Below are 19,744 nucleotides of genomic sequence, written 5' to 3' on the forward strand. Positions count from 1 at the left end.
GATCGGGAGTCCCATAGGGTGGTGCACAATTGATCCAGCGTCGTCCGGGTTAGGCCATCATTGTAAATAAGAATGTGTTCTTAGCTGACTTGCCTAGTTAAATGAAGGTTAAAAAATATCAAAATACCTAAAAATGCAGCAACGCTCCCCATTCAACCTGACAGGGCTTGAGAGGATCTGCAGAGAAGAATGGGAGAAACTCCCAAAATACAGGTGTGAAAAGCTTGTAGCGTCATACCCAAGAAGATTTGAGGCTGTATTCGCTGCCAAAGGTGCTTCAACAAAGTACTGAGTAAAGGGTCTGAGTATTTATGTAAATATTATTTTCAGTTCCTTTTAATACATTTACAAAAATGTCTAAACCTATTTATGCTTTGTCATTATGGGGTAGCGTGTAGATTGATGAAGGGAATTTTTTAAATAAATTTTATAATAAGTTAATGTAACAAAATGTGGAAAAAGTCAAGGGGTCTGAATACTTTCCGAATACACTGTATGCTGATCTTATGTCACACTGTGCTTCAGGATCTATTGAACCTCAAGAAGACAAGGTATTTCAAACTCCCTTTCATTCAAAGGTATGGTATTGCACTCCCTCAATGTTCACTGCTTGGCTCGTCGTTTATTTATAGACCAGGAAGACGTTTGTCATAACCTGCACACGTTGACGTCACTCAGCCAAGTGTTATGACCTGTCGCTAAGTCCAATAAGCACTGCTGTATAAAAAATATCTGCCAACAACCCAAATGGCACCCTATTCCGTATGTGGTGCACTACTTTTGACCAGGACCTATAGGGAATAGGGTGCCATTTGGGACACAACCAAACCTATCCCTCAACTCTACTCTTACCCCTTTTATGAATGGAACATCTGGGAGATTAGAAACATTAGATGATGTCTAAGGTAGACAGACCTACTAGGTCTATGTCAAATGACCACAAACAGCAACAAGTAAACTGTATTCATACCTGTGGACTGACATGGGAGTTCATAGCATTCACCTTACAGTATACAGTAATTAGAAGCCATTTCTACGACAACCATTGAATGAGGAAGTCACATGTTACTAAACAGTTACTGTAATTGATCGTAGGCAAATGAAGATATTTTGGGATGAAAGAAGGAGAGATACACCTGACCGGACTTCATTCAATTGACATTACATTTTTTATTTCATTCATTCGAGGGGATTGAGCAGACAGTCATTGACTGAAATTAATCAAACGAAATCATGCTATGACTTTCACATTTGACCTGAGCACTAAGACATGAACCTATAAAACACAACCAAACCAGACACAAATATAGTAAGTCGTTTTTCCATTCAATGTCTGATGTAGAATCTAATAGCTCATTCAGTTCCAGTAGTTAGTGGGACAGTGCAGGGCAGGAAGGTCCAGCACGGTTGGGGGTCAATTCCTTTTCAATTCAGCCAATGCAGGGAGTAACCTGAAATTCTAAATTCTCCTCAACGTTACTCCATGAGAATGAAAATGGAAGTTCAGCTTCTGAATTGACTGCATTGAAATTGAATTGACCCCCAACATCTAGTTGAGTCAAGAAACTTTGGCAAGTTGGTTGGTTAGTCATAGTTGACCTGACATTTTGGTTTTACAGTGTATAGGCTACAGATGAACATTCCTAAGCAATAGCCTCATAAGCCAGCCCTCTAGACGCTCCCTTAGTATCGGGCCTTGAGTTTTTCCACCAAGCAGCCAGGAGAAACTCAGGGCCCTACATTGTCGTTGACGTTAGGCAGACCCACCTGAGCTATTGACACGATTAGTGGGTGCTTCCATTATTGCTGCAGTAACATTCAATATCCACATGGGGGCAGTATGATCAAGACACAATCAAACATATCTGAACTACAGCGCTGAACAACGGTTCTCAGGCTAGGCTTGGGTTGTGGGAAGGTTCCCAGATGAAGTCTCCCCTAGGTACAGATCTAGGATCAGCTTACCCTCCCCAATCCTAACCATTAGTGGGGGGAAGGTAAAACTGACCCAAGATCAGCGTCTAGGGGAAACTTCACACTACTCCGAGAAGCTTATCCTATAGCAAAATACATTCCATCAGCTCATTCTAAACAAGAGGACTGATGTGAAATCTGTTGTTAGAAGCAAAGTGAGTGCAAGAGACTGGGGAACCAGTCGGTAATAGGGATAGTAGCAACAATGTTATACAAAACCAAAAGTACATTCACAACACTAGATTTCTGGCAAGTCAATGAGCGTGTGTGGGAGTGGTTGTGTATTTAATTTGTTCAGTGTGTGTGTACGAGCATGTATACGGTATGTATGTTTAAGGCGTTATCAGCAGGAGCAGCCACCCTTGTCTGGGGGCGTGTCCTGCAGGCTGGGGCCCTTGTGATTGGCCAATGGGCTGGGCTCCCCATTCACGCTCTCGCTCATCTTCTCGCAGATGACGTCGACGAGACGCTCGAACACCTGCTTCACGTTGATGTTGTCTTTGGCACTGGCCTCGAAGAATTGGAACCCTGGAGAAAGAGGGAGGAGAACAGGGAAACAAAGGATTACTAGAAGCAACAAGCCCAGCAAAATACTGACTTGTTTTGTATTCTCTGTGAGTGTATATGTTGAAGTATTCATATACAGTATTTGTTTATTTTCTGGGTGTGTACTGTCTATATACCAATGTTAGTCTGTCTTTTAAGGTTGAGAGACAGGAGACAGACGAGTATATACACTCATGTGTGTGTGTGTGTGCGCATCTCTGCCACCCTGCTTGTCAGCCAGTCTCTGTCCGTCCTCAGAGAGAGCGAGAGGCAGACAGTGTGTGTGTGTGTGTGTTCTCTCCTACCCAGTTCATCAGCCAGTCTCTGTCCGTCCTCTGCTGGTACCAGCCTGTCGTCCTCCAGGTCAGCCTTGTTCCCCACCAGGATCACCTGGGCGTTGTCCCACGAGTACGTCTTGATCTGGGTCGCCCTGGAGACCGGACAACGACAATCAATATACGACTTTCATGACAATAGTATGTATCTGTTACTGTATATAACCTCAGAGGTAAATAGTGTTGGAAAACCCTTGCATTCCAGCTGTTTCATGACTTAACACGATTTTACAACAACAGGTAAGGGAGAAAGCAGAGCCCCATGGGAGTACTGTACCCACAAGTCCTGTGCACACACACACACACACACAGTTAGTGTGAATGTCTGTGTCAAATTGAATAAACTTTATTGATCCAGAAGGGGATATGACCCACCAGTCCTGCACAGCGTAGAAGGAGTCCTGGTTGGTGATGTCATACATGAGCAGGAAGCCCATGGCTCCTCTGTAGTAGGCTGTGGTGATGGTCCTGTAACGCTCCTGGCCCGCCGTGTCCTGTCACACACACGGTTGTTTTAAAGAGTCAGTACCATGTTGTCTATCCCTCCACTTAAATAAATACACACAGCACAGCTTAAAATGGACACCCCCAGTTTCAAAACACAATAGGCCTGGTCTTACTGCAGCAACATACAGCTGAGTAGCCGCCATGGTTCACCTAGCATACAGAAACACTGTCAACCAACACGCCGTAGGCCCTGCAGCCCACGCGCCGTAGGCCCTGCAGCCCACGCGCCGTAGGCCCTGCAGCCCACGCGCCGTAGGCCCTGCAGCCCACGCGCCGTAGGCCCTGCAGCCCACACGCCGTAGGCCCTGCAGCCCACACGCCGTAGGCCCTGCAGCCCACACGCCGTAGGCCCTGCAGCCCACACGCCGTAGGCCCTGCAGCCCACACGCCGTAGGCCCTGCAGCCCACACACCGTAGGCCCTGCAGCGATGGAGAAGCACCTTCCAGATGGAAATAGAATAACTTAAGGAATTAAATCACACATTATGACCTCATTGACTTGAAAACAGGGACACCAGTTCAGGTATTTCTATGGGGGTTCACATTGCCCCAGCCCAGCAAAAGCCATGAGGGCCGTGCCATACCTTATGTGAGTAGTGGGGGAGTATTAGGGGTTAACTGGTTAACTGTAGCCTACTCAGCACAAGGAAAGAAGACAATGATTAACCCATAAGCACAGCAGAGCGGAGGGAAATCCATGTCAAGACAGCCCTCATGTTTCCACACCCTCTATGTACACCAGGATACAATGGCACCACTGCAGAATACTGTACACCCAGTCTGACTAACAGAACCCACAACTATAGGGCAAGGAGTTATTCCATCCTGAGCAGGAAAAACTCTGGGCCCTAGTTATAGTAGCTGTAACTAGGACCTGGAAGTTGTTCCTTGTCAGGCCACTAGCAATAACACCTCAACGAATAATCAATATTACAACTAAATCAAATCAAATTTTATTTGTCACATACACATGGTTAGCAGATGTTAATGCGAGTGTAGCGAAATGCTTGTGCTTCTAGTTCCGACAATGCAGTAATAACAAGTAATCTAACTAACAATTCCAAAACTACTGTCTTGTACACAGTGTAAGGGGATAAAGAATATGTACATAAGGATATATGAATGAGTGATGGTACAGAGCAGCATAGGCAAGATACAGTAGATGGTATCGGGTACAGTATGTACAAATGAGATGAGTATGTAAACAAAGTGGCATAGTATAGTATAAAGTGGCTAGTGATACATGTATTACATAAGGATACAGTCGATGATATAGAGTACAGTATATACGTATGCATATGAGATGAATAATGTAGGGTAAGTAACATTTATATAAGGTAGCATTGTTTAAAGTGGCTAGTGATATATTTACATCATTTCCCATCAATTCCCATTATTAAAGTGGCTGGAGTTGAGTCAGTGTCAGTGTGTTGGCAGCAGCCACTCAGTGTTAGTGGTGGCTGTTTAACAGTCTGATGGCCTTGAGATAGAAGCTGTTTTTCAGTCTCTCGGTCCCAGCTTTGATGCACCTGTACTGACCTCGCCTTCTGGATGATAGCGGGGTGAACAGGCAGTGGCTCGGGTGGTTGATGTCCTTGATGATCTTTATGGCCTTCCTGTGACATCGGGTGGTGTAGGTGTCCTGGAGGGCAGGTAGTTTGCCCCCGGTGATGCGTTGTGCAGACCTCACTACCCTCTGGAGAGCCTTACGGTTGAGGGCGGTGCAGTTGCCATACCAGGCGGTGATACAGCCCGCCAGGATGCTCTCGATTGTGCATCTGTAGAAGTTTGTGAGTGCTTTTGGTGACAAGCCGAATTTCTTCAGCCTCCTGAGGTTGAAGAGGCGCTGCTGCGCCTTCTTCACGATGCTGTCTGTGTGAGTGGACCAATTCAGTTTGTCTGTGATGTGTATGCCGAGGAACTTAAAACTTGCTACCCTCTCCACTACTGTTCCATCGATGTGGATAGGGGGGTGTTCCCTCTGCTGTTTCCTGAAGTCCACAATCATCTCCTTAGTTTTGTTGACGTTGAGTGTGAGGTTGTTTTCCTGACACCACACTCCGAGGGCCCTCACCTCCTCCCTGTAGGCCGTCTCATCGTTGTTGGTAATCAAGCCTACCACTGTTGTGTCGTCCGCAAACTTGATGATTGAGTTGGAGGCGTGCGTGGCCACGCAGTCGTGGGTGAACAGGGAGTACAGAAGAGGGCTCAGAACGCAACCTTGTGGGGCCCCAGTGTTGAGGATCAGCGGGGAGGAGATGTTGTTGCCTACCCTCACCACCTGGGGGCGGCCCGTCAGGAAGTCCAGTACCCAGTTGCACAGGGCGGGGTCGAGACCCAGGGTCTCGAGCTTGATGACGAGCTTGGAGGGTACTATGGTGTTGAATGCCGAGCTGTAGTCGATGAACAGCATTCTCACATAGGTATTCCTCTTGTCCAGATGGGTTAGGGCAGTGTGCAGTGTGGTTGAGATTGCATCGTCTGTGGACCTATTTGGGCGGTAAGCAAATTGGAGTGGGTCTAGGGTGTCAGGTAGGGTGGAGGTGATATGGTCCTTGACTAGTCTCTCAAAGCACTTCATGATGACGGATGTGAGTGCTACGGGGCGGTAGTCATTTAGCTCAGTTACCTTAGCTTTCTTGGGAACAGGAACAATGGTGGCCCTCTTGAAGCATGTGGGAACAGCAGACTGGTATAGGGATTGATTGAATATGTCCGTAAACACACCGGCCAGCTGGTCTGCGCATGCTCTGAGGGCGCGGCTGGGGATGCCATCTGGGCCTGCAGCCTTGCGAGGGTTAACACGTTTAAATGTCTTACTCACCTCGGCTGCAGTGAAGGAGAGACCGCATGTTTTCGTTGCAGGCCGTGTCAGTGGCACTGTATTGTCCTCAAAGCGGGCAAAAAAGTTATTTAGTCTGCCTGGGAGCAAGACATCCTGGTCCGTGACTGGGCTGGGTTTCTTCCTGTAGTCCGTGATTGACTGTAGACCCTGCCACATGCCTCTTGTGTCTGAGCCGTTGAATTGAGATTCTACTTTGTCTCTGTACTGGCGCTTAGCTTGTTTGATAGCCTTGCGGAGGGAATAGCTGCACTGTTTGTATTCGGTCATGTTACCAGACACCTTGCCCTGATTAAAAGCAGTGGTTCGCGCTTTCAGTTTCACACGAATGCTGCCATCAATCCACGGTTTCTGGTTAGGGAATGTTTTAATCGTTGCTATGGGAACGACATCTTCAACGCACGTTCTAATGAACTCGCACACCGAATCAGCGTATTCGTCAATGTTGTTTTCTGACGCAATACGAAACATCTCCCAGTCCACGTGATGGAAGCAGTCTTGGAGTGTGGAGTCAGCTTGGTCGGACCAGCGTTGGACAGACCTCAGCGCGGGAGCCTCTTGTTTTAGTTTCTGTCTGTAGGCAGGGATCAACAAAATGGAGTCGTGGTCAGCTTTTCCGAAAGGGGGGCGGGGCAGGGCCTTATATGCGTCGCGGAAGTTAGAGTAAAAATGGTCCAAGGTCTTTCCTCCCCTGGTTGCGCAATCGATATGCTGATAAAATTTGGGGAGTCTTGTTTTCAGATTAGCCTTGTTAAAATCCCCAGCTACAATGAATGCAGCCTCCGGATAAATTGTTTCCAGTTTGCAGAGAGTTAAATAAAGTTCGTTCAGAGCCATCGATGTGTCTGCTTGGGGGGGGATATATACGGCTGTGATTATAATCGAAGAGAATTCTCTTGGTAGATAATGCGGTCTACATTTGATTGTGAGGAATTCTAAATCAGGTGAACAGAAGGATTTGAGTTCCTGTATGTTTCTTTCATCGCACCAGCAGTCATAAAGATAAAAGACCAGTAGTTTAGTGTAGTGGTGAGTAAGCTACTGTGAGAGAATCTTCTAGGCACCCTTTTCCCTATACCTACATAGTGCACTTCTTTATCAAAAGTAGTCCACTATATAGGTAACAGGGTGCCATTTGGGGCGCAGACCCAATCTTCTTCTTGTGAGAACCCTATCCGACAGACGGTAATATTGTAACAGGCATGTATAGGGCGGCAAGTAGCCTAGCAGTCAAGAACGTTGGGCCAGTAACCGAAAGCTTGCTGGTTCGAATCCCTGAGCTGACTAGGTGAAACATGTACTTATCCCTAGTTCCTCCTGCAAGTCGCTCTGGATAAGAGAGTCTGCTAAATGACCCAAATGTACTGGGTGTCAGATTGCACTGTGAGCATATTAGAAAGCAGAGACAGCAGCACAGCCTTCTGCATCTTTTATGAAGTGGACGTCCAGGGATGATGTTCAACGTCAAGTGTGGTTAACGTCTGTGTCCAAAATGGCACTCTATTCCTCATATAGTGCACTACATGGTCCCAGGTCAAAAGTAGTGAATGAGGGAATAGGGTGCCATTTCAGATACTTGTACATAATACAGTAAACAGGCACCATGTTTCATGCAACTGTGGGCCCCTCTGATCTGTATAGCTGTTATTTCAGTGGACAAACATCCTGCTCACTCAGCATATCATCAGAGAGAGCAGCCTGCTGGAACTTAAGGGTAAAAAAATAATCTGAGAATGAATGTTGTTATTAGCAAAAACTTCCTCGCCTTCCTCCCTTGTTCTGGCTGGTAAAACAAGCCAGGCGAACATAGCAGGAAAAAAGGCACATTAACAAGCAAGAATGTGAACAAGGATCCGCACACACCCTCCCTCAAGTTTGACACCCCTTACCTATAACCTTTGACCCCCTTGCTGCCAGCTCTTAGGAAAAAACATGTTGTCTGTAGACTTTCAGCATGCTTACATAGAGAAGGGCAACATGCAATGCAATGACACAAATTACTGATAATTGGTTGAAATAAGTTTGTGGTTGTTCTGTTTTCAGCGCAGCCGTTGATATTAATGACCATAACCTGTTGTTGAGAAAACCTATGGCTTTTCAACCTCAACTGGAGTAAACAATAAACAAGTCAATAACACAGTAGAAAAAAGAAAAAAAAGGAGTCTATATACATTGTGTGCAAAAGGCATGAGGAGGTAGGCGAATAATTACAATTATGCAGATTAACAACACGGGAGTGATAAATGATCAGATGGTCATGTTCAGGTAGTGATACTGGTGTGCAAAAGAGCAGAAAAGTAAATAAATAAAAACAGTATGGGGATGAGGTAGGTAAAATGGGTGGGCTATTTACCGATGGACTATGTACAGCTGCAGCGATCGGTTAGCTGCTCAGATAGCAGATGTTTAAAGTTGGTGAGGGGGATAATGACCTGTACTGGCACTAAACAAAGCCTGTGTGTCCATGTATGCTGATGATTCAACCATATACAGTGAGGGAAAAAGTATTTGAACCCCTACTGATTTTGTATGTTTGCCCACTGACAAAAAAATTATCCGTTTGTAAATTTAATGGTAGGTTTATTTGAACAGTGAGAGACAGAATAACAACAAACATCTCTAAAACTAAGAGCATCGTATTTGGTACAAATCCTTCCCTAAGTCCTAGACCTAAGCTGAATCTGGTAATGCATGGTGTGGCTGTTGAAAAAGTTGAAGAGACAAAATTACTTGGCGCTACCTTAGATGGTAAACTGTCATGGTCAAAACATCTAGATTCAGTGGTTGTAAAGATGGGGAGAGGTCTGTCCGTAATAAAGAGACACTCTGCTTTTTTGACACCACACTCCACAAAGCAAGTCCTGCAGTCTCTAGTTTTATCTTATCTTGATTATTGTCCAGTCGTGTGGTCGAGTCCTGCAAAGAAAGACCTAGTTAAACTGCAGCTGGCTCAGAACAGAGCGGTACGTCTTGCTTGTCATTGTAGTCTGAGGGCTAATAGAAATACGATACAGCCAGTCTCTCTTGGCTAAGAGTTGAGGAGAGACTGACTGCATCACTTAGTGTTTTTATAAGAACAATGGAAATTCCAAATAGTTTGCCTAGTCAGCTTACACACACACACACACACACTTACCCCAGCAGACATGCCACCAGGGGTCTTTTCACAGTCCCAAGGTCCAGAATAAATTCTAGAAAACGTACAGTATTATACAGAGCCAAGAGTGCATGGAACTCCTCTCTCATATAGCGCAAATGAACAGCAAACCTGGTTTCAAAAAATAAAACCGCCTCTCCCCCATGTGCCCTACTTGTTGTGCGTACGTACTGACATGTGACCTACTTGTTGTGCGTACGTACTGACATGTGACCTACTTGTTGTGCGTACGTACTGACATGTGACCTACTTGTTGTGCGTACGTCCTGACATGTGACCTACTTGTTGTGCGTACGTCCTGACATGTGCCCTACTTGTTGTGCGTACGTCCTGACATGTGCCCTACTTGTTGTGCGTACGTCCTGACATGTGCCCTACTGGTTGTGCGTACGTCCTGACATGTGCCCTACTGGTTGTGCGTACGTCCTGACATGTGCCCTACTGGTTGTGCGTACGTCCTGACATGTGACCTACTTGTTGTGCGTACGTCCTGACATGTGACCTACTTGTTGTGCGTACGTCCTGACATGTGCCCTACTTGTTGTGCGTACGTCCTGACATGTGCCCTACTTGTTGTGCGTACGTCCTGACATGTGCCCTACTTGTTGTGCGTACGTCCTGACATGTGCCCTACTGGTTGTGCGTACGTCCTGACATGTGCCCTACTGGTTGTGCGTACGTCCTGACATGTGCCCTACTGGTTGTGCGTACGTCCTGACATGTGCCCTACTGGTTGTGCGTACGTCCTGACATGTGACCTACTGGTTGTGCGTACGTCCTGACATGTGACCTACTTGTTGTGCGTACGTCCTGACATGTGACCTACTTGTTGTGCGTACGTCCTGACATGTGACCTACTTGTTGTGCGTACGTCCTGACATGTGACCTACTTGTTGTGCGTACGTCCTGACATGTGACCTACTTGTTGTGCGTACGTCCTGACATGTGACCTACTTGTTGTGCGTACGTCCTGACATGTGACCTACTTGTTGTGCGTACGTCCTGACATGTGACCTACTTGTTGTGCGTACGTCCTGACATGTGACCTACTTGTTGTGCGTACGTCCTGACATGTGACCTACTTGTTGTGCGTACGTCCTGACATGTGACCTACTTGTTGTGCGTACGTCCTGACATGTGACCTACTTGTTGTGCGTACGTCCTGACATGTGACCTACTTGTTGTGCGTACGTCCTGACATGTGACCTACTTGTTGTGCGTACGTCCTGACATGTGACCTACTTGTTGTGCGTACGTACTGACATGTGACCTACTTGTTGTGCGTACGTACTGACATGTGACCTACTTGTTGTGCGTACGTACTGACATGTGACCTACTTGTTGTGCGTACGTACTGACATGTGACCTACTTGTTGTGCGTACGTACTGACATGTGACCTACTTGTTGTGCGTACGTACTGACATGTGACCTACTTGTTGTGCGTACGTACTGACATGTGACCTACTTGTTGTGCGTACGTACTGACATGTGACCTACTTGTTGTGCGTACGTACTGACATGTGACCTACTTGTTGTGCGTACGTACTGACATGTGACCTACTTGTTGTGCGTACGTACTGACATGTGACCTACTTGTTGTGCGTACGTACTGACATGTGCCCTACTTGTTGTGCGTACGTACTGACATGTGACCTACTTGTTGTGCGTACGTCCTGACATGTGCCCTACTTGTTGTGCGTACGTCCTGACATGTGCCCTACTTGTTGTGCGTACGTCCTGACATGTGCCCTACTGGTTGTGCGTACGTCCTGACATGTGCCCTACTGGTTGTGCGTACGTCCTGACATGTGCCCTACTGGTTGTGCGTACGTACTGACATGTGACCTACTTGTTGTGCGTACGTACTGACATGTGACCTACTTGTTGTGCGTACGTACTGACATGTGACCTACTTGTTGTGCGTACGTACTGACATGTGACCTACTTGTTGTGCGTACGTACTGACATGTGACCTACTTGTTGTGCGTACGTACTGACATGTGACCTACTTGTTGTGCGTACGTACTGACATGTGACCTACTTGTTGTGCGTACGTACTGACATGTGACCTACTTGTTGTGCGTACGTACTGACATGTGACCTACTTGTTGTGCGTACATACTGACATGTGCCCTACTGGTTGTGTGTATGTCCTGACATGTGCCCTACTGGTTGTGTGTATGTCCTGACATGTGCTCTACTGGTTGTGTGTATGTCCTGACATGTCTGTGGAACTGACAGATGCACACACACTACATGTTCATGTTTTTAAATGTATATATTTTGTAAAGTATTGTCTTTTTCCAGTAAGACTAGCTGTCACCATTGGCGTCGGCTAACGGGGATCCTAATGAATCAAAATCAAACCCCATCTTACCCAGATCTGTAGCTTGACCCTCTTCTCGTTGCGGTAGACCGTCTTAACCTTGAAGTCGATGCCCACGGTGGAGACGAAGGCAGAGGTAAAGGAGTCATCAGCGTAGCGGAAGAGTAAGCTGGTCTTCCCCACGCTGCTGTTGCCGATGATCAGCAGCTTGAACATGTAGTCAAAGTTCTGGTCCGCGGCATCCTTCTGGGCCTGGGTCTGCTGCTGGCCGGCACCGGGGTCGCTCGCCAGCGCCATCTAGGAGCGGAGAGGAGGAAACAGTTGAAGCAGTGCAACTCCTAGACCAGGGGTGCGTTCAGTACGACACACACCGTTATAACGTTTAGCTCCACGGAAACGGTCCTGTAACGAACCACCAGTTAAATAACGTTATGATTATGGTGACCCAGAGGCCAATTGAGTTGTGCAATTTCAAATGGTCATATTGTTTAGGCCTCACCCCACCCACATACAGTTGAAGACAGAAGTTTACATACACTTAGGTTGGAGTCATTAAAACTTGTTTTTCAACCACTCCACAAATTTCTTGTTAACAAACTATAGTTTTGGCAAGTCGGTTAGGACATCTACTTTGTGCATGACAAGCAATTTTCCCAACAATTGTTTATAGACAGATTATTTCATTTATCATTCACTGTATCACAATTCCAGTGGGTCAGAAGTTTACATACACTAAAGTTGACTGTGCCTTTAAACAGCTTGGAAAATTCCAGAAAATTATGTCAAGGCTTTAGAAGCTTCTAATAGGCTAATTGACATAATTTGAGTCAATTGGAGGTGTACCTGTGGATGCATTTCAAGTAGAGGTCGACCGATTATGATTTTTCAACGCCGATACCGATTATTGGAGGACCAAAAAAGCAGATACCGATTAGTCGGCTGATTTTTTATTTATTTATTTGTAATAATGACAACTTAATATAACACAAAAATAAAATAAAATTAGCCTCAAGTAAATAATGAAACATGTTCAATTTGGTTTAAATAATGCAAAAACAAAGTGTTGGAGAAGAAAGTAAAAGTGCAATATGTGCTATGTAAGAAAGCTAACGTTTCAGTTCCTTGCTCAGAACATGAGAACATATGAAAGCTGGTGGTTCCTTTTAATATGAGTCTTCAATATTCCCAGGAAATAAGTTTTAGGTTGTAGTTATTATAGGAATTATAGGACCATTTCCCTCTTTACCATTTGTATTTCATTAACCTTTGACTATTGGATGTTCTTATAGGCACTTTAGTATTGCCAGTGTAACAGTATAGCTTCCGTCCCTCTCCTCGCTCCTCCCTGGGCTCGAACCAGGAACACAACGACAACAGCCACCCTCGAAGAAAATCTGTCGTTCTGCCCCTGAACGAGGCAGTTAACCCACGTTCCTAGGCCATCATTGAAAGTAAGAATGTGTTCTTAAACCGACTGGCCTGGTTAAAAGGTATAAAAAATATAAAAAAAATATATATAGATTATATATATATATAAATAAAATATATATATATTTTTTTAAATCGGCGCCCAAAAATACAGATTTCCGATTGTTATGAAAACTTGAAATCGGACCTAAATAATCAGCCATCCCAATTAATCGGTCGACCTCTAATTTCAAGGCATACCTTCAAACTCAGTGCCTCTTTGCTTGACATCATGGGAAAATCAAAAGAAATCAGCCAACACCTCAGAAAACAATTGTAGGCCTCCACAAGTCTGGTTCATCCTTGGGAGCAATTTCCAAATGCCTGAAGGTACCACGTTCATCTGTACAAACAATGGTACGCAAGTATAAACACCATGGGACCACGCAGCCGTCAGGCCGCTCAGGAAGGAGACGCTTTCTGTCTCCTAGAGAGGAACGTACTTTGGTGCGAAAAGTGCAAATCAATCTCAGAACAACAGCAAAGGACCTTGTGAAGATGCTGGAGGAAACACGTACAAAAGTATCTATATGCACAGTAAATCGAGTCCTATATCAACATAACCTGAAAGGCCACTCAGCAAGGAAAAAGCCACTGCTCCAAAACCACCATAAAAATCCAGACTATGGGGACAAAGATTGTACTTTTTGGAGAAATGTCCTCTGGTCTGATAAAACAAAAATAGAACTGTTTGGCCAGAATGACCATCGTTATGTTTGGAGGAAAAAGGGGGAGGCTTGCAACCTGAAGAACACCATCCCAATCGTGAAGCACGGGGGTGGCCGCATCATGTTGTGGGGGTGCTTTGCTGCAGGAAGGACTGGTGCACTTCATAAAATAGATGGCATCATGAGGAAAGACAGTCATGTGGATATATTGAAGCAACATCTCAAGACATCAGTCAGGAAGTTAAAGCTTGGTCACAAATGGGTCTTCCAAATGGACAATGACCCCAAGCATACTTCCAAAGTTGTGGTGAAATGGCTTAAGGACAAGAAAGTCAAGTTATTGGAGTGGCCATCACAAAGCCCTGACCTCAATCCTATAGACAATTTGTGGACAGAACTGAAAAAGTGTGCGCGAGCAAGGAGGCCTACAAACCTGACTCAGTTACACCAGCTCTGTCAGGAGGAATGGGCCAAAATTCACCCAACTTATTGTGGGAAGCTTGTGGAATGCTAACTGAAACATTTGACTCAAGTTAAACAATTTAAAGGCAATGCCACCCAAATACTAATTGAGTGTATGCCAACTTTTGACCCACTGGGAATGTGATGAAAGAAATAAAAGCTGAAATAAATCACTCTCCTATTATTCTGACATTTCACATTCTTAAAATAAAGTGGTGATCCTAACTGACCTAAGACATAATTTTTATTAGAATTAAATGTCAGGAATTGTGAAAAACTGTTTAAATGCATTTGGCTAAGGTGTATGTAAACTTCTGACATCAACTGTACTTTATAAAACTATTCAATATTTGATCAGTCATTGGACTGGACTATGTGATCATCAGGGTGAATTTATGACAATGTTGTGAGTCAGCAGGTTCCCTCCATAACTCTCGCTAGCCCTCTCTATTTTCCTGCATCGTGAATGAAAGCCAGAGTACCCCCCCCCCCCGTCCCCCGTCGCTATAGTCCTGTCCTGCAGTATGAATAAAAAGCCAAGGGTAATTCCACAGTCAAATGTATGCCAAACAAAAAACATTGATTTCAAAGTTGAACAAACCATACAACTCTATGCACAAGGACTACTTTCAATAATAGAAGACAAAAACACATTCACTGGAAGAACTGTGCAGATGCAAAGTGTGGTAAAAGAATAGTTTGTGTCCACGTTTTCTAAAAAACATCTGCTCTAAATAAAGATTCAACAATGTCTGCAGAAAGAATGGCGTGTCACCGATAACATGACACATTGACTTGAGAAATATATATATTTTGGTTATTGAACTACAGTAAGTGGAGTCTATTTACTACCCGGTAACAGAATTTCATCATGGGTCTCTGATATGTACTACACAGAAATGGATAATCATGGATATGAACGTCATTCTCTTCATGGTGATGTATCTTAGGTATAAATATGAAATATCCTCCTTGGGTATTATTCTACACACATGGCTATTATTTCAATGGGCTCTGTCCCCAAACAGCAGCAAATTTGATTGGTCCGGACCAAATCAGAACCAATCACAGACGCCTATGTTTCACAAGTTTGGACATCAAAGTAAAGCACAGCAGACCAGTAGAATAGAGTAGAGTAGAGTTCAGCAGAAGAGTACAGTACATTAGTGTACTCAACTCTAGTCTGATCTACTCTATTTCTTCACTGTACTTTTCTTTACTGTCCTCTGCTGTGCAAACTTGTGAACCCAACTGTAGTTTGTGAATACTATGATTTCCCCCATTGTAGCCAATTCCAGATTTGGTAATGGAATTGAGTTTCACAAACAAAATTGCTATCAGTAAAAATACTAATTGATGGCTATACCTTCACTTGTTACATTTGTGAACATCCATTATCCTCCCTCCTAATAATGGAGAGACATTAGATATATATTAAAGATATGTGGGTTTTTGTTAACAGAAGAATTAAGGCAAAGGGAAATGTTTCTTAAACTTAGAGTTCACTAAATATACACTGAACAAAAATCTAAACGCAAAATGTAGTGTTGGTCCCTGAAATAAATGATCCAAGAAAATTGTTCAAACACACAAAAAGCTTATTTCTCTCAAATGTAGTGCACAAATATATTTACATCCCTGTTCGTGAGCATGTCTCCTTTGCCAAGATAATCCATCCACCTGACAGCTGTGGCATATCAAAAAGCTGATTAAAACGGCATGATCATTACACAGGTGCACCTTGTGCTGGGGACAATAAAAAGGTCACTAAAATGTGCAGTGGTGTCACAACACAATGCCACAGATGTCTCAAGTTGGGGGGGCGTGCAATTGGCATGCTGACTGCAGGAATATCCACCAGATGTGTTGCCAGAGAATTGAATGTTAATTTCTCTACCATAAGCCACCTCCAACGTACTCTGAGAATTTGTCAGTACATCCAACCGGCCTTACAACCGCAAACCACATGTATGACGTCGTGTGGGCGAGCAGTTTGCTGATCTCAACGTTGTAAACAGAGTGCCATTTTATTTTACCAAGCAAGTCAGTTAAGAACAAATTCTTACTTCAATGACGGCCTAGGAACAGTGGGTTAACTGTCTTGTTCAGGGGCAGGACGACAGATTTTTACCTTGTCAGCTTGGGGATTCGATCTTGCAACCTTTCTGTTACTAGTCCAATGCTCTAACCACTAGGCTACCTGCCGCCCATTATGATACGGACAGGCATAAGCTACGGACAATGAACACAATTGCATTTTATTGATGGCAATTTGAATGCACAGAGATACTGTGACGAGATCCTGAGGCCCATTGTCGTGCTTCACTGTAGCTTCCTTCACCGCATTCGATCTACAAACACAGCCTATTAGCCATACAATTAGCTGCTACACATTAACTCAGCACCGGGATTAAAAAACATCATTTATTACATACTGAGGGATCTGTTAGCAGAAGAAGTATTTTGTTAACAAAAGGTAAACAAATATGTTTGCTTTACAGAACCATCTTTTTTTGTGTAGTTTTACAGAACATTTCCTGCAATTCTGAACATTTTTGCTCTGGGGTGGAGATACATTGTCACTGTTTTAAAGCAAATTGTCTGCAATTCTACCATTACTTTTTTTGCCATGACTTATGCAAGGTTAATATGAAAGTAGTGAAAGTGACAAACAAAATCAATGGTTGCCCCCTGGAGGTCAGGAGCCCGGGGCACGCACCCGGTCGGTAGTTCGGCCATGATTACGACAAGTTTAGATAGCTGGCTAGACTAACTAGACTAATTTACCAATCTACATTTTGTTCTACAAACATGAGTTAATTGAGTGACTGTCAGTGAGGGGAAAAAGGAAATCCGCAGCAACCAAGTTTGGAAATGGCACTTTTTGTATTCTATTATTCTAACTCTCAACAGTATGTAAAGACGCCGACTGAATTCCAAAAAACATTTCACATAAAGAGCCGGACCTCGGTGTCCTCGCGGCCGTGTATATGCCTCAACTTCTCAAAAATATAGACTGATTCGGAACCCAATTTGACATGCTCCTATAAACTTCACATGTTGATGCTCATGGGTCCTTTTACATGGAAATGACCCCAGAATGCCCACTTCTTCTCTCTCTAGCTCTCCTCCATCTCTCTGTCTCTCCTGGCCTGGAGCATATGAGGGACACTGAGCTGAGCAGTGCTCTTTGCCTGATTAAGACCGTTTCCTTGGCAACCAGCTCAGCACAAACCATCCAGGGCCATAAAAACTAATCTGGCCAACAAAAACTAAGCATTACAGAGACCCAACAGACACACACACTGAATACAGTAACACGACTAGAAGAAACCAGTGCATGTTACTGTTGCCAAAATAGCACTTAGATCTCAATTCTGACTGCATTCATGTTGGTCATGTTGGCATCTATGTTTGTAGCTTTTACGGGGAGAATTGACCCATATCAACGCATTCAATTTCAATGTAGGCCTTTTTATCAATCATAAAACCACACAGGTATATTCCCCTCCTTCAAAAGGCACATTCAAAAGCAAAGATACTACACATTTCCCTTTAAAATTGAGGTATATTAAGTAAAAATGACATATTCCACTATTAACAGTTGGGAACATTACAAGTCTATTTCAGTATGTTCCAACCTGAGGCTGGAATCATTGTTCTATGTGACAAGGTGTACGTGATGTGACCCAGAAGAAGAGGGACTTGAGTCACAGTGGTGGTAGAAGGCAGGAAGGAAGGAATCAGAACATGATGCAACATTCCACTCACTGTACATAGTGGGCATATCTAAAAATACTACTTTCCCTAGTCTAGAGTGCACTACTTCTGATCACAACCACATAGCTGGGGTGTGTTTGTTTGTTTATGTGGATGGAAACGGTAAAGGAGGTCACTTGTTTGAGGTGATGGGTGGGACGCTTTTAATTCCTCCCAACCGGATATGATGACCCAAACAATTTATGGTTGTCTGCGGAATGGCACCCTGTTCCAAATGTATATCCCGAATGGCACCCTATTTCAAGTTGTGCACTAGGGAGTGCCATTTGGGACGCAAACATTAAAATCTCATGCATGTACGGCCAATAGACTAGAAGACTAATATACAAATGTAAACCGTTGAACTGTTCAAAAAGTAAACAGTAAGGCAATAAATTCCCAATTCAAGTTGGCCAACAGCATTCGTTATTTTATAAATGTATTTAGTTGACGGTAATAGATCTGTACAAATAGGCCTAGTCTACTCTACTTTGATATAGTAGGCCTATGGCATACAAAATAATGAGAATACTGGTTGTAGGCACTTGTTGAAAGCTTTTAACATAGAGAAGGCAACAGCTGTCCCAAAACCACACGAGCGGTCCTAGTCTAAACTGATTGTAGCCTTTTGCGAAAAAATATTAAAAACACCCATAACTTTTGAGTTTGACAATCATGAAAGGGATGCATCTCCGGGCTTCCATATGGCCAATATCTCATTGCTGTACAACATGAAAAATAAGAAAAGAACCAAAACACAAAACCTCATAAGAAATGCTCCTGAAAATACTGTCGGGTTCTTTACCTCAAATCCAGTGTGTGAATCGTTTTTTCGTCCACTCCCTCCTCCCGTTCCAACTCGATGTCTTTCTTTCCTCTCGCCTACTGTACGGTACTCCCGGATCTCATGCTCGTTCCTCCGTAGATTTTTGCGATATGGAAGGCTGCGGAAGTTTCCCTATATTAATCCAGTGTCACCGACAGACCGACCCAGAGAACAGCGATGAATCCACGTTCACGCAACCTCTGTATGTAGTGTTGCCCGTTTGCTGAACTTCAAAGGTAGTTAACGAGTGCCGTGCGCACAGAGGTGCGCGTTGTGCGTTTCAACATTGTTGCTTTTTGATGTATTGTTAGTTTTCTTATTTTCTCTCCCTCTCGTTCAACAAAGTTTACATTGTTACAGTTCAGAGGGAATGTATAGTCAACCAGGCAAACAAATACAAGATTCTCCACCTTTTCCTCTACAACAGTTACTCAAATATTGCAGGCCTATATTACTAAATATTAAATCGATATAGATGAGAAAACATACAAGGATCAGCGTAGTTAAAATAAAAACCCAATCAGCTTTAGTATCAGCGATAGTGTGCTATGTAGACATATGAGTAGGGTTTCAAAATGCCAGTGTCTTTACCAAAATCCCCCGGTTTTCCACAAATCCTGGTTGGAAACTCCTGGAATTAGGAGGGAATAAGAAATCCTGGAAAACTCCTACCAGGATTTCCTTAAAACCGGGGAATTTGGGGAAAGTTACCAGAATGGTGCAACCCTGTGTATTAGACACATGTTGATATATTTATACCACTAACTAAACCGTGGGAATGTATTTCTATCTAATCATGGAGGATACCCAACCCACATTACAGTTCTGATTGAATAGGGCCTTATGTATTACTGAGAAGTTCCAACTAGCACCT

The 19,744-nt window shown here is 44.0% G+C and overlaps 1 protein-coding gene across 1 annotated transcript; it reads right to left on the reverse strand.

The window, feature by feature from the left end:
* Positions 1-1,146: 1,146 nt before the first annotated feature.
* LOC110485654 (ras-related protein Rab-3D-like) lies at positions 1,147-19,431 on the reverse strand. Its single transcript, XM_036949317.1, has 5 exons — positions 18,850-19,431; positions 11,740-11,985; positions 3,231-3,349; positions 2,826-2,950; positions 1,147-2,502 (listed from the first exon to the last, which is right to left on the reverse strand). The coding sequence occupies exons 2-5, from the start codon at positions 11,983-11,985 to the stop codon at positions 2,318-2,320; spliced, it is 675 nt and encodes a 224-aa protein (XP_036805212.1). The 5' UTR covers positions 18,850-19,431; the 3' UTR covers positions 1,147-2,317.
* Between the last annotated feature and the right edge of the window lie 313 nt (positions 19,432-19,744).

The sequence above is a fragment of the Oncorhynchus mykiss genome, chromosome 17 (assembly GCF_013265735.2).
Source record: "Oncorhynchus mykiss isolate Arlee chromosome 17, USDA_OmykA_1.1, whole genome shotgun sequence".
NCBI classification, from domain to species: domain Eukaryota; kingdom Metazoa; phylum Chordata; class Actinopteri; order Salmoniformes; family Salmonidae; genus Oncorhynchus; species Oncorhynchus mykiss.

Coding starts and splice junctions, on each gene's coding strand:
- LOC110485654 (XM_036949317.1), bottom strand. CDS start 11,985: ATGGCGCTGGCGAGCGACCCCGGTGCCGGCCAGCAGCAGACCCAGGCC. Junction 2,951..3,230: donor TTCTACGCTGTGCAGGACTG/GTGGGTCATATC, acceptor TCCGGTCTCCAG/GGCGACCCAGATCAAGACGT. Junction 2,503..2,825: donor GAGACTGGCTGATGAACTGG/GTAGGAGAGAAC, acceptor CTCTTTCTCCAG/GGTTCCAATTCTTCGAGGCC.